The 16,900-nt window shown below is 38.6% G+C and overlaps 2 protein-coding genes across 4 annotated transcripts; one reads left to right on the top strand and one right to left on the bottom strand.

Moving 5' to 3' along the window:
* On the bottom strand, positions 1-9,096 carry LOC137951326 (uncharacterized). Of its 3 annotated transcripts, none has more exons than XR_011112117.1 (9): positions 8,989-9,096; positions 7,412-7,661; positions 6,099-6,222; positions 4,738-5,084; positions 2,845-4,618; positions 2,202-2,458; positions 1,849-1,941; positions 781-834; positions 1-445 (listed from the first exon to the last, which is right to left on the bottom strand). XR_011112117.1 is itself a non-coding variant. In XM_068797910.1 (8 exons), exons 1-7 carry the CDS (start codon positions 9,072-9,074, stop codon positions 1,858-1,860), a joined length of 2,922 nt encoding a protein of 973 aa, XP_068654011.1. In that variant the 5' UTR covers positions 9,075-9,096; the 3' UTR covers positions 525-834; positions 1,849-1,857. The 3 variants fall into 3 exon arrangements, 1 of the variants encoding a protein (XP_068654011.1); XR_011112118.1 differs by lacking the exon at positions 1-445 and adding an exon at positions 525-596; XM_068797910.1 differs by lacking the exon at positions 1-445 and having other exon boundaries at positions 525-834.
* A 1,685-nt stretch (positions 9,097-10,781) lies between these two features.
* LOC137951325 (translation initiation factor IF-2, chloroplastic-like) lies at positions 10,782-16,843 on the top strand. The gene is made up of 13 exons (XM_068797909.1): positions 10,782-10,974; positions 11,593-13,287; positions 13,445-13,477; positions 13,615-13,728; positions 13,996-14,145; positions 14,229-14,327; positions 14,427-14,489; positions 14,636-14,791; positions 14,916-14,981; positions 15,179-15,415; positions 15,496-15,771; positions 15,878-16,066; positions 16,372-16,843. The coding sequence occupies exons 2-13, from the start codon at positions 11,812-11,814 to the stop codon at positions 16,531-16,533; spliced, it is 3,021 nt and encodes a 1,006-aa protein (XP_068654010.1). The 5' UTR covers positions 10,782-10,974; positions 11,593-11,811; the 3' UTR covers positions 16,534-16,843.
* The last annotated feature ends 57 nt before the right edge of the window (positions 16,844-16,900 follow it).

Below are 16,900 nucleotides of genomic sequence, written 5' to 3'. Positions count from 1 at the left end.
TCTTTCGGATGTAGGAGGAGAACAAAATGACAAAGCTTTGTAAGGAAAAGAAAAACCAGTTGATATAAAATTAAAAAAAAATTGCCTCAGAGATACCTCCTCGTATTAAACTGAATGTTGCAATCCACAATCAAGAGATGAAATATCCAAGAGTTTGGTTTACAGGTTCAGCGTCCTTCCCCGTTATTTAAAACCACAAACTTCATCTAGGAAGAGCAGGAATACTTCAGGCAAAGCTCTGGCGTTAATACTGTTTGGTTACTGTAAAGAGAGATGCCATGTTCCTGCTCCAAACCTTTTTTCAACTAATCGCTTACAACTATGAAAGACAGAAATGATAAAAATTTGACCTGGTACACATTCTGCTGGGAACAATGTTTGAGTCCCCACAAGCGCGTGCCATCAGGCAATATTTTCAAACTAAGATCAATGGAATTTAGCACACCTGCAAGTAACATGCTAAAGCATAAATCCAGATCCAGGAATATTGAAAAGATACAACATTCACTTGCTTCCGTCCCAACAATTCAAAGTCCGATATATAGATATGATAAGAGTGTCTCACATGCTCCTTCAAGCAATTTACTCCTTTCAGACTGCTGTCAAGTGCATGTAATCAGATGGATAAAATACAAGTACTTATCTCACCTTTCATAAAGAGGGACAAAAAAAAAACTACTCACTTGTGAACATATTTGAAGTCAGTTGGAGGACGAAAATCCAAATAAAAGGGTAAATAACATAACTTTCTCTTAATGATATTCCCACTCAATAACTTACCTAATGGCATTGCCTCATCAAAGTTGTTAAGCTAGTTGAAAGACATTTTTTAACCTGGAAAAAAATTGAGACTGGTTTAAAACATAATAAGAAAGGAAGTCAAAAAATATCATATAGGAACAAATTATTGCTCCATTCATGCAAGATGGTATCATACTTCGTCCTATAAACAAAGTCCTGGAACAATATCTCAATCACTTCTACCTACTTTCTTATTTTTTGTTTCTACATATTTTTCTTTTGAGTAATAACTTTTTGCTTCCACTTGAAATGAGAAAGCTTACAGAGAGATATGTGGCATAACTAAAAGGTGGGTAACAAAGACAAAGTTAGAAATGAACTTGCTAGAGAACATCACAAAGCAACCCTGGCACAACAGATGGAAAAATAAGAGTTGTTTCAGACACGCTGACCACATTTGACAAAGAAAGACTGCCCTGATTACAAGGGTTCCAACAATGTCACAGACAGACCAGCAAGTAATAAAAGAGATCCAAAATGACAAGATACAGAAGAATGGAGGGGAATTCATGTAGCCAACCCTAGCAACATTGAGACAAAGGTATGATGATAGTAGTTAACTTCATAGGGTTCAGAGAGAATAGAATAAGGCATTTCAAATTCCAGGTACATTCACCAATAAGTTTTTGTCACTTGCATGATGTGTCAACTAACGTTGGGTGTCTGTTTTGTTTTTTCCCTTAAAAACCAAATCTATTATCATATTTCATTTTCTTTCTTCCCTGATTTACTTATCTTTATAATATCTACTTTCTTATTTCCATGCCTCTAATGTGTATCTACCAAAACGGATGTTGAAACACAGCAATATATTTCACATGTAGGGCAGAAAATTTAACCTAGCTAATATGTTTCTCAATATCCACAACAATAAAACAGATACTTTCAAGTTTCAACACTCTTCAAAGTTTTTTTATGAAAACAACTATTTAAACATAAAACTCTCCTCTCAAAGGTTATAGCATATAGCAGATAGCACACCACACCACTAAAGTAAAGGTAAAGTCTTCTATGCAAAGAAAGGAGAATCAAATCAAGTGAAAGTACCTCCACTCTTCAAATGAAACCCGAATGTTGTCCATGACTCTTGCTCACAGAACGGCTTGTCAGGAGCTTCCTGCCAGGAGTTAAGTGATCATCCTGCAGAGAAATATTTTACTTAGAAGCTAAGATTCAGACAACATGATCTTTTACGAAGAAGAAGAAGAAAAGGCTCAATGAACTTAAAAATAGCATTATATGTAATGCAATAGTTCCTGCCTGACAGGAGGCAAGAGACACAGACCTTAATCCTTAAAATGATAGATGACACACTGCTTATAATAAAAGAGAAGTGAAAATTATCATTGGCAATACATGTTGCATTACTCCAAACTGAGAAACCTTAAATATAAACCAACCTTATACATGGATGCAGCTGATTCAGATTCCACTGTTTGGACAGGCATGTGCCCCAATGAGTGGAAGACATCCAAAGCATCCAATGTCAGTTCCCACCCACAAAGGGCAATAGTACCCCTACTAGAGCTAGAGCAGCTATTGGTACATCCAGCAGCAGCAACATTTCCATTCACCCAAGGACAGAAAGGATTGTGGTTCTTGATGGGATCAAACTCCAAAGGTTCTGCTTCATAGTTGCTCTCACCATTTGCAAGCCCTACAGCAAAGGAACTCGAGCAGAAAATTGAAAATCAGCATTCAGAAAGGATAGAACACAACTAGGAAAAGGTAATAAAGATGAATACTTGAATTACAACTTGTGGCTCACAAAACTGGACTAGGAAAAAAAAAAAGGTGTCCCATGAGACCTCATGTTCAATTAATTGATTCCACATGTCCATCATGCAGACATTCAATGATACTTTCAGAATTATGTCCCTTTCATTCAGAAACTCTAAGACCGTATTGAATGTGAAAAAGGCACAGTGCAATAAATAAAAGTGAAATGTCAAGTACAATATGAACTTTATTACAAATTTAAACATGACATAAGACAATTTTTCTACCTCAAGTATTCATGAAAAAGGCACAAGAGCAGCTTACCTGTTCCATTGGCAACAACATAATTAGATTCCACAATCAGACAATCGTCGGTGAGAGATGCCTTGCCAGCCTGTGTGACCTCTTCTTTGGAAGCCTCGTATGTAGAATATATAGCAGCATTGTATGAAAGAGAAGGGTGACCACCATTTTCATGCCCCAGCATATGGCTCATCTTCTCACCACTTTCGACAGATTCAGCCTTGGTAGACCCATCAAACTTAGAACCACTGTCTGCCCTTCCGAATGATTGAGAGATCATGTCTTGATTATCACCATGTGGATCTTCTCTATCCATTTCTTCTGGAACAAATTCTCCCATGAGCCCAGGATCAGGAATAGATTCACCTGTCTGCCCATTGTTTTCAGTAATTTCAGATATTGGCTCAATGTCACCAACAACACTATCAGTTCTGTGGATGGAAACGTCAATCCCATGGATTTCAGCTTCATGACTAGCACCCATACCAACACTCCCTCCACTTAATCCAAAACTGAATCTATCCCTAGTATGTGTAGCACCAGTTTCTGTATTCATAATCTCTCCGCCCTCTATTGTACTGCTTGCTCCCATTTCTCTGGCCACTCTAGCAGCAGCTGGTTGAAAACAGGTGCTCTGCTGTGCTTGATTGCTATAGTTCAGTTCTGATGCTTCATTCATTTCCCGACTCTTGTCTATGCTTGGTGAAGGAAAATGAACTTCATCGACCTCTCCAGGATAGTTCTCAACACTCTCCATAGAGTCTTCCTCACCAGTATGGTCAACTGTATCCATTGCAATGACAGAAGACGCGTGAGTTGAATCTCTAGCAGATGGTTGGTCAAACATCTGACTATTACCTCGCCTGGACATTTCAACTCTGTTACCATGAATATAAGGTTCCAAGCCTGCAGAACAGCTAGGACCAGCACCAGAACTATTTCTTCGATAGGATGAAAAAATATCTGATTCACGAGCACGTTTTGAGGGTCCACCTGAATATTCTCGACCATCATTTACTTCATCCCCGTCACGATCAATTCCAGAACCTTCAACACTATCTGCCTGATGCATTGTGCCATGTAAAGGACGGTCAACAGTGCTCCCACCTTCCTCTAAGCTCCGTTTTCTAGAACTTGGCCCACGTGATTCATACGAAACTGCACGATCACCCACCTCACTGCTAGAAGGCCGCCCAATCATTAGATGTTTCCCTATATTTTCATTTTCAAAATTCTGAGGCACTCGTGGCACTCCAAACTGAGCAGATGGTAGTCCTCCACCCATTGTAAGATTTAAATCTACAGCAGCAGTTGACAAAGACTTTCGATCATCTGCTGTTGCAGTTTCATAATGAATCTCAACCTGCTCTTTCTCCACTACTTCAGTAGCAACCCATCCACTTATTGCACTAGCAGCACTTATTCCACGTGTCAAAGGCAATTTTTTGCTTGTTTCTGGAGTATCCATACTGCTATCACCAAAACGAGTAGGACATGGTACTGTATAGAAATCCCAGATTCTAACAGTAGCCCCACATAAGCTACAATCCAATAGAGGAGACCTCAGATCACCCGTACCCTCTGACGCAGATAATTTTCTCTTTCCAGGATCTTTTTTAGCTGATGCAGAAATTGCATTCTTACTTGGTCCAGGATCCCGTGAAGTACGGATTCCCTCTTTACTGGGGCCAACAGAGCATTCATTTCTGGCAGACTGAGCAGAGTGCTCCTCACAGTCTGGTGCATTTGGAAGCCATCTCGGCTCCCATCCACACAGGCTTATCAGCTTCTGGGCCTACCCAGAGAAAGGTAAACAGGCATTCTACAATTAGAAGGCTTCTAAGCCCATTATTGAACATTAAAAGACAAATTGGAAGTTAAAACCATCAAGAAAATATCCAACAAGCATCATACATGAGAATAAATACATGATGCATCCTCTCTGGAGAACTCCAGGCCAAGAGTGCTGTCTGCTCTAAAACCAAATTCCCCAGCTGTGCTGGATTGTGACTGTGACAAGAGCCAATCTATTTGTGGACCCCTAGAAAACCTCAGCTGCTCTAGTGCAGATGCCGCAACAATAGGAAGACAAAGAAACTGCAGCAAACCATCACATCGGTCCTTGTAACCACCGATGAGTACTGATGGAGGAGTGGGAGGAAACTGCACCAAGCTCTCAGCACAGCTATTTCCCTTCCAAGGACAGTCAACTTTATGTCCATCATCAAGCTCCTTAGCAAAAGCTTCGTCAACACTATTGGCTTCAACAAGAAAAAGTTAAGAATATAGACAACCATTAGCAAGTTTCAACAGTAATTTGATGGCACTCCTCCAATGTGTAGAGAAAAAACAACCAATAATGATCTATTTGACACTTCAAACCAAATATTGTCAAGAGGAAACAACCAAAGTATCAGAGACAGGAAAAGTTTGCAGCAGCATCAAGTTTTAATGGATATAGAGGTAATTCTGACAGCTTAAGGTTTTTTTATGCAAAATCTTCATGACTTTCAGATCCAGAATGCAAAACGACACAATGAGTAAAGTATATAAGGGAAAACCAACAGCCTAAGATTTTTACAAGAACATTTGAAAATGTTAAGATAATCTTTTGGCATTCAACTTCCCTTAGCAGCCAGTAACAAAAAACAAATAAAACAATCCAGACTTATGAAGTAAAAGCCACATAGTAACATTGGCCACTTGGCAATGATGCAGATTGGTACCAAGGACCAAGTCATGCAGGAATGGACTCCTCTTGAGCCTGGTTTCCTAAAGTTGAACTTTGATGGTTTTTCTCTCAGTAATCCCAGGATTGCTGGCTTTGGGGGAGTTATTTCGGATCCATCAGTGACGTAGGCCCATTAGGCATTTCTAATTCTACATCGGTTGAGCTCCACAGCATCCTTAATGGGCTTAGCATTTTCAGAGACAATTGCAGTGGCCCCCTCCACATTGAAGGGGATTCGAAGGTGGTCATTGGTTGGTGTGATTGTGCATCTCCTCCCCCGTGGCACCATTGGAACATTTTTTGGGAGATTCTAGAAATTGCATCAGTTTTTTCTTGTATTTGGTCTCACATTCCTAGATCTACAAATTCGGTAATAGATGTGTTTACCAAGCAAGAGTGACCCTGCAATCTCTTGTTGTTAGCGATTTACTCCCTCTTCATTTGTAAAATTCTCTTGTTAATATATATACATCCTTTTCAAAGAAAAAAAAACATTGTACATGCATATGAGAAGACCAATGCAGTTGAGGCAGCTAGATTTTACCTTCAGCACAAGCCAAAGATGGTAATAAGTTAAAACTGAGTTGAACCCCACATGACTCGCATGCAATTTTATCAGTGGCAACATCTATCCACCCTCTCCTAGCACAGGCCAGTGAACCAGCAACCTGCAATTATCCTCTCAAAAATTAAAATACACCCAAAAGAAAAAACAAATGAGAGTCTATCAAACACCAAAATAGCAGCCACATAACAGAGATGGACAGCTATCTTACCCAGCAAACTATATGATCAAAGCAAATCAACATTGAACAAACATCAGAAGGACTTAATATTGCAAAAATACATTGAGGGTACACCAGTATGACCATCGGGCTCCAGTAGACCCACCACATTACGGTTCAGATTATTTATTTTCTCTTTTTATTTTATTTCATTTTATTTTATAGTTTAACTTTCCTGATTTTACTGAATTTTATCAGATATTGATCTTTATCTGTTTTAAATTTTAAATTTCATTTTAGTTATTAATAGGTTGTAACTGCACATTGGATGCAGCTTTGAAAATGAATTAATAAAAACTGTGTTTTCTCTCCTTCTCCCTTCACGTCCTTCTTCTTCTCTATTATTCTCCTTTCTTCTTCTTCTCAATTCTTCATCTCACTTCTTCTAAATTCTTCGTCTCCTTCTTCTTTTTCTCTCCTTCCAGCACCGAAACACACCATTCAATCAACTCAATTTTACTTCTGATTTGTTGTCCCGCATCATACATATTACAATCCCACTTTCCTCAACTATCAGTTCTACTTAACCAATGGGAATAAACCATGTTTCCTGCGACTGTAGGATAAAATTGTGCATTATGCATGCTCAAAAGCAGCTGATACTCATAACAAATATGCAGGTGGTATAACCACACACACAGTCTGAAAAATAACCAAAGTCAATTTACAAACAAATTTTTGCTACTTCTCTGCCATCAAATTTATATTCATAATGGTTGTGTGCATTGAAAGGAAGATAAAGTGCACAAGATTTGCACACTGGCAACCATTTCAAAAAATAATAATAAAAAATAAATGCAGGCAAAGAATATCACTATGATAACTGAAACTAACGGTTCAATAGCACGTAAGGTAACACAAATTGACTGTGGCAAACGAAAGAGAAAATTTGGGCAAATGGCCATTTCCTGGTACCTACACATTTGCTACTTTGTGCCTCATCATCTAGAAAACATGAAAACCTCAGGAAGGGGTGAGGCGGGAAAGAAAATAGTGGTATAGAATGAAAGAGTTGAAACCTTTCAACTCAAAATCGTCCAAAACCAATGGAAAAAGTAAGCAAAGTCCAAACCTTTGGCTTGCCAGCCCAATTTGATGGCTTGAATGTGGCTAGACGCCTGAGAAGATCCCCTCTGTCCCATGGTCTACAGGACGGTTGAGAAGATCCAAGAGCAGAGCCCCCAGCATTTGTACTCAAGGAAGTTCGAGGTAGGTGAGATCCAACACATGATAGAGAACCTGCTTTAGAACCTTGCCCTTGACCTAACCAATCTATGCTGCCAAAATTAGTTGGGACCGCTGGCGAGGAAGCACCTGCAGAGCTGATATAACCATTATCTGTCAGATCCTTGCAGTAGTATAAAAACCAAGAAAACACAGACAAATCAAAGAAATAGAAAGCTAAAATCATCACAAGACTTCAATTTGTATAGTAAAATTGTAGCACAGATGAAGATGAAGACAAATCTCCTACATATGAGTGCCAAGTGGAAATACAAGAAAATTCCCCTAGCAAAGCAAATGTGCTTAACAAAATATCTCAATGAAACACAAACACACCACTATAAAAAGCAATGGACCACATCAAGTGTATCAACTTAAAAAATATTTGTCAGAAATCCCGTTCACAAGACTTCAACTCGTATAGTAATTGTAGCACAGAAGAAGCTGAAGACAAATCTTCCTCCATATGAGTGTCAAGCGGAATTACGAGACAATTCTCCAAGCAGAGCAAATGTGCTTAGCAAGAATATTTCAACGAAACACAGACAGACCATGATTCAAAGCAATGGACCACATCAAATACATCAACTTAAAAAATATTTGTCAGAAATCCCGCTTACAAACAAGACACCCCCCAACCCAAACACACACACACCCAAGACTGAAGATATTAGGCCGGCAGTTTCTGCCCTTCAAAACTAAAAGTGAGCCAAGCAAAGTTGTCGGTTAAAAACAAAAAGACCTGCCACAATTCCCAATAGTTCCACCGAAATTCCAGTCAAATCCAAAATCTGCCCCCCTGGAACCAAAACAAATGAAAGCCGCAAACCAATTCCTCCAGTTGACTTCAATTTGACAATCACTGACTGAAAATAGAAACCTAGGTCAGCTTTATACTCAACCTCCCCTCGGTTTTCCGCAGTTGTTTTGACTAAAAACTTAGAATCCCTGATCCCTGAGTCAAACCACTTGAAACCTGCAACGACAACCAACTAGCTAAAGGATTTGATCACCGAACACCTCGATTAGAGATTTGAAGAAATAAATAACCGCTCATGGGGTGACACCTGCCAGAGACGTGCCAAAATAAATAAATAAATAAATACATAAATGTTTCATGAAGACATCGTTTCCTACTACAGAATCCCACCTCACAGAACTGAAGTGAAGCGCAACCCTCAACCGCTACAGGAGCTCATGTTAACAAAATTATCACCAAGAAGAGTCACAACCTACCAGGTCGATCAAATTCAACGTTTCCAAGACCAAAATTTCCAAAAGGCCAGTGACAAACAGAGCTTTCACAAGAGCGTCAATAATGCCCTAAAAGGCAGCTAAACAATCTCAAGCAAACTAAAAACGAAAACTTTGACAGAGAAACAGTGAGGAAAGCAATTGAGGATAGAAAATATGTAAAACGATTACCTGGCGGCTGGAGTAGGAGACGGCGAAGAGGATCTGGCGCGCACCAGCGGATCAACAGTGCCCGAGCTAATCACCTCTTCCCTCATTCTTTTTTCCCTCTCTTTTGGCCTGTCGACGAACAAATGCCCCCGCTTTCGCGCTCGCTTTTCGTTTTATAGCCTCCGTAACGGACTGTCTCTCGTTTCGTGATTCGCGCATGTCGCATCGTGCTTAATGTTATTGCGTATTGGTTCGAATTTTTAAGTATGTATTTATTTACAACATTAATACTTGTCGATATGTGGTGCGTTTGTAATAATATTAATGAAACTCGACACTCGATTATATTTGGTATTCCAAACAAGTTATACGAGTTACAAACTCTTCTAATTTTGTTCTCTCATATTATAAATTAGTTTTAAAATTTTTAAGTGATTAATTTTAGAGAAAAATGTAATTGATGGATCCTACAAATTTTAAATATATATTGATTAAATTTGAAATGGAATTATAAGAATACAAATTATAATAATGATGTTTCGAGTTTTTATGTTAATACGTTTATACAAGATTTGTTTATAACATGTCGTTATTTAATGAATAATGTTTAATTATAGTTAATTTTACCCAAAAGACCGGTCTATTAAGTGTAGAAAGCCAAATACCTAACTTAGGAGGTGGACGAAACCTAACTCATGTGGACCGGAACCATCGTTCCCATTCCATACCACTTCCGTCGGGAATCGAATGCAAAACGTGGTGCTTACCTCTTATACCATGTCAAACGCCTAGCCAATACAAACCAAAAGACCGATCTGTTAAAGTGCAGAAAGCCAAGTACCTAACCCAGGTGGACCAAGGGTAGATGGAACCTAACCTAGGTAGACCGGAACCACCTAGCTTTGACATCGGCTCCCCCACTAGTTCAACTTAAGTTAAATAGTTAGATGGACTAAGGTCCATACTATTTTTTTTCTCATATTAAATCTAAAAAATTACAATTAAATTACAACTCTTGAAGGCTTGAGAAAGAAAAGAAGGAAGGGTTCCTTTTATAATGGGTCAAGAAAGCTGAATCCTTATATATATTTTTCTTTATTCAATGAAAGTAGAAATTAAATCTTATTTCTTTTATTAATTATTTAAATTATATATTTAAAAAATATTTTTTATTTTTTTATTTAGAATTCGGCTAAAGAAACCTAAATAGTACTAAGGGTATGTTTGGAACTCCTAGAAAATAAAAGAGAAACAAATAAGAATTGACCATTATTATTCCCAAAAATAATTAGTAAAAATGAGATAATGTTCAAATTATATTTTTTATTAACTATTTTTTAGAATAATAATAATCAAATTCTTATTTTTTCATTTTTTTTCCATAGAGTTCCAAGCAAAACCCGAAGGATGACATATAAATAGGTAAAAGAATGAAAATGGAACCCAAGTCCAAATTATCCTTAAGAGCACCTAATTTTTACTTTAAAATACTTATAATTTTTTTATTTACTTCGATATAATTTATAGTAATATCTTTATATTCATTACATTGTTTAAAATAATAATTTAATAAATTAATAAAATTTAATTAAAATACAAAAAATAAAGATCAGTTAAAAAGTAAATTTTTATAGTTTAATTTAAATTTTTGTTCACGAGGCATGGGCGCAAGTAGAATTGGCTAGTATCAACTGCCGCGAGTTCCTTGGAAAAGTGCAGCAACTGTAGAATCAGACAGAGAGAGATACAGAAGGAGGGAAAAGCAGGAAAAAAGGGTAAAACCTTATCATCACATAAAATCGACAAGAGGAGAGGCAGCCACATACACGGCAACAGAAACCAACAAAAATGAATTAAATTATAAATCAAAACCATCTTTTTGCCACCAAATTTCCTATCTTTCTCTCTGCTTGTTCCCCTTCTTACTCTATCTAAACGCAATCGGCGCGACAAAGTTAACATCCGTCGGGCATTTTGATACGAAGACCGCTTCGTCGCTTCTCATAGGTGAGTTTTGTGAAGCTTTTTTAATTCATTCATTAGGGCTTTTGTTGTTTTTCGGAGCCGTTCAAAGTTGTCAGTTGATTGTTTTCGTTGCTCGTCTTGGCGTAATTGCTTAAACGACGTCGTATTGCGGTTTCCCACCCTTCAATTTGATACTACTGGAGTTATGGATCTGGGAATCTGTTTGAGAAATTGAGTTCTGTTATTTGTGAGTCACTTTATGTTCGTTGAGAATTTGGAGCCGCGTATTAGAATTCCGCTGGTTTGTGCTGTGGAATTTTGTCACTGCACTTGTTCATGAATTTTTTCAGTTGTGGAATCATGTCAAGTTCATGTTTTCTTCTTTGAAGTTGTTAAAGGAAATTCTTTACTTCCATTCTATAAAAGATTCATGTTATTCCTTCCTTAATTATCTTCTTCCTCCCGGGAATTTTGGTTCTGGAATCTGGAGTGTGTTTTTTCATCAGCGTGGCCAATGTCTGGGTAATATTAAAACATGTACTGGCTTCATTAAAATCGTGGGACTCATTTTTCTTATTAACATTTGAATTGTTAACTTTGCTCAATTGACGACCCTCATGTGATTTTTCCAATCTAAACTTCGTTGTTTGTGCCTTGCAGGAAATTGTTTATTATTTTAGCGTGATAGAAGAGTGTTACAAGATCCCACCTAAGACCGAAGTAAATTTTTCATTGGCAACATCAGATTGGCTGGAGTAACTGTCCATACTAGAGTTTTTATGCTTTTGTTATAGGTATTTTGGTCCGTATTTGCTCCTTGTCTTGTGATAGATCTGTGATTCAGTGGCTGAAATGTTCAGTTTTTTAGTCCTGTAAGCCATGGCATCTCTTGCTTCTCTAGCTACATTAGGAAGTGCGAGGACCAACTCATCTGTTTGTGATGGTTTTCCCGTGGCAGTTCGTAGAACTTCAGTGATTAGAGGAAGTAGTTTTATTCATTTTCCTCCTAGATGGAGTAGGGGTTACCCATGGGTTTGTAAATGTAGCACAGTCACCACTGAGTTGATTGCTGAGTTGGGGAATTCCGTTCCTTCAGAATCTACATTCAGAGGGAGCAAAGATGAGGATTCTGACCTTATCCTGAAACCCTCTCCCAAGCCTCTTCTAAAGGCCCCACTAAAGCCTGAACCTATTCTAACTGTAAACTCTCGAAATTCAGTCCCTTGGACCCCAACTAAACCTGGTAGAAACCCATTGGAGGAGAAATCAGAAAAAGAAGAGGATAGAGTCAGAGTGATCGAGTCACTTGGCGAGGTTCTTGAGAAGGCAGAGAAATTGGAAAATGCAACTCGTACAAAAATAAATATCAAGGAGAATAGTGTAAGTGGGAAACCAGCTTCGTCTGCAGATGCCAGTCCTAGAGGAGGAAGACCTTCAAGCTCGGGTGGCTCCAGGAAATCTAAAACATTGAAAAGTGTCTGGCGGAAAGGGAACCCAGTTGCAAGTTTGCAAAAAGTTGTTAAGGGTGTTTCTAACTCTGGTGGAGAAGTTATTAAGACTCAAGAGGCAGAGAAGTCTGAAGTTCAATCTCGAGTACCATTGAGGCCTCAACCGGAACTTCAAACAAAACCTGCTATTGCTGTTCGACCTTTAATTAAGAAACCTGTGATACTGAAGGATGTAGGTGCTGCTTCAAGGCCACCAGTTTCAGAAGTTCCCGATCCAAGTATAAAAGTGAAAGATCGGAAGCCAATTCTGATAGACAAATTTGCACCCAAAAAACCAGCCAACGATCCACTTATTGCTCAGGTTGTTTTACCTCCTGTAAAACCGGCTAAAGGCTCAAGCCAACAAAAGCTTAAAGACGAGAGGCGAAAGAAAGCTGGTACGGCTGGAGGTTCGAGGAGGCGGTTAATGGTGGATGATGAGACGTCGGAGTTAAATGTCTCCATTCCTGGTTCTCAGGCAAAAAAAGGCAGGAAGTGGAGTAAGGCAAGCCGGAAGGCTGCAAGGCTTGAGGCTGCCAAGGCAGCTGCTCCTGTTAAGGTGGAAATTCTTGAGGTGGGGGAAGAAGGAATGCTGACAGAGGATTTGGCTTACAACTTGGCAGTTAGTGAGGCTGAAATTCTTGGTTTTCTCTATTCAAAGGGAGTTAGGCCTGATACAGTGTATACTCTAGATAAAGATATGGTCAAGATGGTATGCAAGGAATATGATGTGGAAGTTATAGTAATTGATCCTGTTAAAGTGGAAGATATGGCTAAGAAGAAGGAAGTGCTTGATGAAGAGGACTTGGACATGCTAGAAGAAAGACCACCTGTCCTTACAATCATGGGTCATGTCGATCATGGGAAGGTAGGAAGTAATGAAATTCAGTTTCCATTTGCCATTCCTAGAACATGCACAGTGAACAATCATGAGATTCATGTAGACTTTTATTTGATTAGAAAATGTATAGTGAACAATCATGAGATTAACAATTTCTTAATAAAATGTTTCTTCCTGTTTACAGACTACTCTTTTGGACTACATTCGGAAAAGCAGGGTATGGTTGATTTCTTGTTCAATTTAAGTCGTCCAAAACTCAAGGAACTTTTACTTGTTTGTTTTCTCTATACCTGGTGTTATACTTGCTTCAAACTATACTAAATGAAATAAATTCTGACTGCTAGTCATTTGTAGGTGGTTGCATCTGAAGCAGGTGGCATCACACAAGGAATTGGAGCATATAAGGTGCTTGTTCCTGCCGATGGCAAGCTTCAACCTTGTGTTTTCCTTGATACACCGGGTCATGAGGTAATTTCTTTGGACTTGATTCAGTTTGGTTTTTTTTGCTCAGATATGGCTGTGGCTATCTTGTTACATTGTTTGCTGTAACAGTTGTTAGGCTACTACATCTTTTTGGTATGAATAACCAAAGAATTTTTTTGTCTCAGAAGACAACAGTTGTAGGATTTAGTGATACTAATGGAGACTAAATTTGTCTGGTGAAAATAACAGACTTTATTGAATATTTTGTAATGAACTTACATATTTCATTCATATACTGTAAACCTCTGTCAGGCATTTGGTGCAATGAGAGCACGTGGTGCAAGAGTGACAGATATAGCTATCATTGTGGTGGCTGCAGATGATGGTGTCCGTCCTCAAACAAAAGAGGCCATAGCTCATGCCAAAGCAGCTCAAGTGCCAATTGTAGTTGCAATCAATAAGGTCTAATTCCTAAAATATTATCTTCCTTGGTCAAGGTTTCGAAGTTCTGCACGCTGATATGCTGCCATCTATTCTTTTCTCAGATAGATAAGGAAGGAGCCAGCCCAGAACGAGTCATGCAAGAACTTTCTTCAGTTGGCTTGATGCCAGAGGACTGGGGGGGTGATATTCCTATGGTCCAGGTCTCTTATTTTATCCATCCTTCCAAGAATTTCTTTACCTTTTTGTTTTAATTTAGTGATCTTATATGGTGCTGTTGATGTATATATGTTCACTGTCAGATTAGTGCTCTTAAAGGGGAGAATGTGGATGACTTGTTGGAAACTGTCATGCTTATTGCTGAGGTATATAGGATGGTTTTATACTACCACTTAGTCATCCATATATATATATATATTTTTTTGAAATAGCATCCATATACTTCTTTAGCACATGATCTGAGACCGAGATGAATTTGCTCATTTAATACTTCCTTTTGTGAAATGTGAAGTTGCAAGAGTTGAAAGCTAATCCTCACAGAAGCGCAAAAGGAACTGTGATCGAGGCAGGATTAGATAAATCAAGAGGACCTGTTGCCACATTCATTGTGCAGAATGGGACCCTCAAAAGGGGTGATGTGGTGGTTTGCGGTGAAGCCTTTGGGAAGGTCAGTTTTCAGTTTGCTCTTGCAAGCCATTGTTATCCTATTTTGGCTTCCTAATCCAAGAGGAACCACTTAGATTTGTTTCACACCTTCAACTGATCAGTCTGCTTCATTTGCCCATGAGTAGGTGCGTGCTCTATTTGATGATAGAGGAGGTCAGGTTGATGAAGCTGGACCATCCACGGCTGTTCAGGTCTTATTGATTACTATATAACATTTTCAATTATTTTTATGTCACTAGTTTTATTGATTACTGCTATAGGTTTTAGCCGTTGTTCAAAACCTTGTTCATTTTCTGGTCATCTTTTTGCCTACTTTGTCTGTGAGTCTTCTGTCTCCTACTTTCTGGTCATCTTTTTTATGCACTTTTCTTTTCATTTTACTCTGCAGATCATTGGCTTAAACAATGTTCCTATAGCTGGTGATGAATTTGAGGTTGTGGGCTCTTTAGATACTGCACGGGAGAAGGCAGAGGCCCGTGCAGAACAACTACAGGTTGAAAGGATATCTGCAAAAGCAGGGGAGGGTAAGGTCACTCTTTCCTCTATTGCTTCTGCTGTATCAGTTGGGAAGCAAGTTGGGTTAGATCTGCACCAGCTAAATATAATTCTGAAGGTTGATGTTCAGGTAGATATCTGCTTCTTATAGATGAACACATTCTAAACACTTATAAACAGTTGACTTGAGAACTCTTTTGTGGTAATCAGGGATCCATTGAAGCCATCAGACAAGCAATTCAAGTGCTCCCACAATACAATATCACATTGAAGTTCCTGATGCAAGCACCAGGGGATGTAAACACCAGTGACGTTGATTTGGCTGCTGCCACTGAAGCCATAATTTTTGGGTTCAATGTCAAAGTGCCTGGTTCAGTGAAGAAATATGCTGATAATAAAGGAGTAGAGATCAGAAATTATAGAGTCATCTATGAACTTCTTGATGACATGCGGAATGCCATGGAAGGACTCCTAGAACTAGTAGAGGTGAACTGAATTTCAGATAGCTACCCATATTAACATGTCATTTACTTTTTCATTTAGTTTTATCTTGCTCTGAGTTTCAAATTTACAACCATAACTTTCTTAACAGGAAAAGGTACCAATAGGAACTGCAGAAGTGCGTGCTATATTTACCAGTGGTAGTGGGCGTGTTGCTGGTTGCATGGTAACAGAAGGTAAAGTCGTGAATGGATGTGGGCTCCAGGTTGTGCGTAATAGGAAAACCGTCTATACTGGCACCCTTGATTCTCTTAGAAGGGTGAAGGAACTGGTGAAAGAGGTACGTTACCCTTTAGCATATCAGGAGTATCTCACGATTCTGCTAATATAATAACTCAAGTTTTGGTTATAATATTATCATGGGTCAGTCTTCTCTGAATTGATCTATCTTTACTCTTTGTCTTTCCTGCATTCCTTTGGAAGGCCGGCTTTAACCATGAAATTTCCCGTTTAAAATCTGATAAGAACGAGGAAAGCATAGCATTTCATATTTCCCCTCTATGCTTTAGCAATTTTGGATTTGTTTTCTTTCTGATGCAGATGCATTTCTTTACAAGAACATAACTCTTTACTTCAATTCTACAGGTTGGTTCTGGGCTGGAATGTGGTATTGGTGTAGACGATTATAATGATTGGGAAGAAGGCGACATCATTGAGACATTTAACACAGTAAAGAAGCAACGGACGCTTGAAGAGGCTTCAGCATCCGTTGCAGCTGCATTGGCCCAAGCTGGTGTTGAGCGATAACATGTTTCACTGAACCAATTGCCGGATACACAGCTTTGGAGAGGAGTATAAAATGTGCATTTTCCCTCAATTAACATTGTCAGGGAAGCAAACAAATTCCTTTTTGCAGTGAGGAACACAATTATTCATCCATTAACGAGAATCTTCTCCATACTCCTGCTGACCTACTTGTATTGCTAGTGTACATAATTTTCAGTTGCTATTTTCAATGTAAAGAAAGGTTTGAGAAATTCACCACTTGTAACAGACATGACTGCGTGGAGCAATTTTCCATTGTTTAATCCTGTAAAAGTAATGAAATTTTATGGTATGCCACCGATGTTTGGAACTGATGCTTCATTACGTTTCTGTTTAATCATGTCGTTGT

This window comes from Aristolochia californica, unplaced genomic scaffold (assembly GCF_029961685.1).
Source record: "Aristolochia californica isolate CCGP_79_NKW_82.1479 unplaced genomic scaffold, dmAriCali1.0.hap1 SCAF_15, whole genome shotgun sequence".
NCBI lineage: Eukaryota > Viridiplantae > Streptophyta > Magnoliopsida > Piperales > Aristolochiaceae > Aristolochia > Aristolochia californica.
The sequence above is the reverse complement of the archived record's forward strand: the minus strand, read 5'-3'. Positions and strand labels throughout refer to the sequence as shown.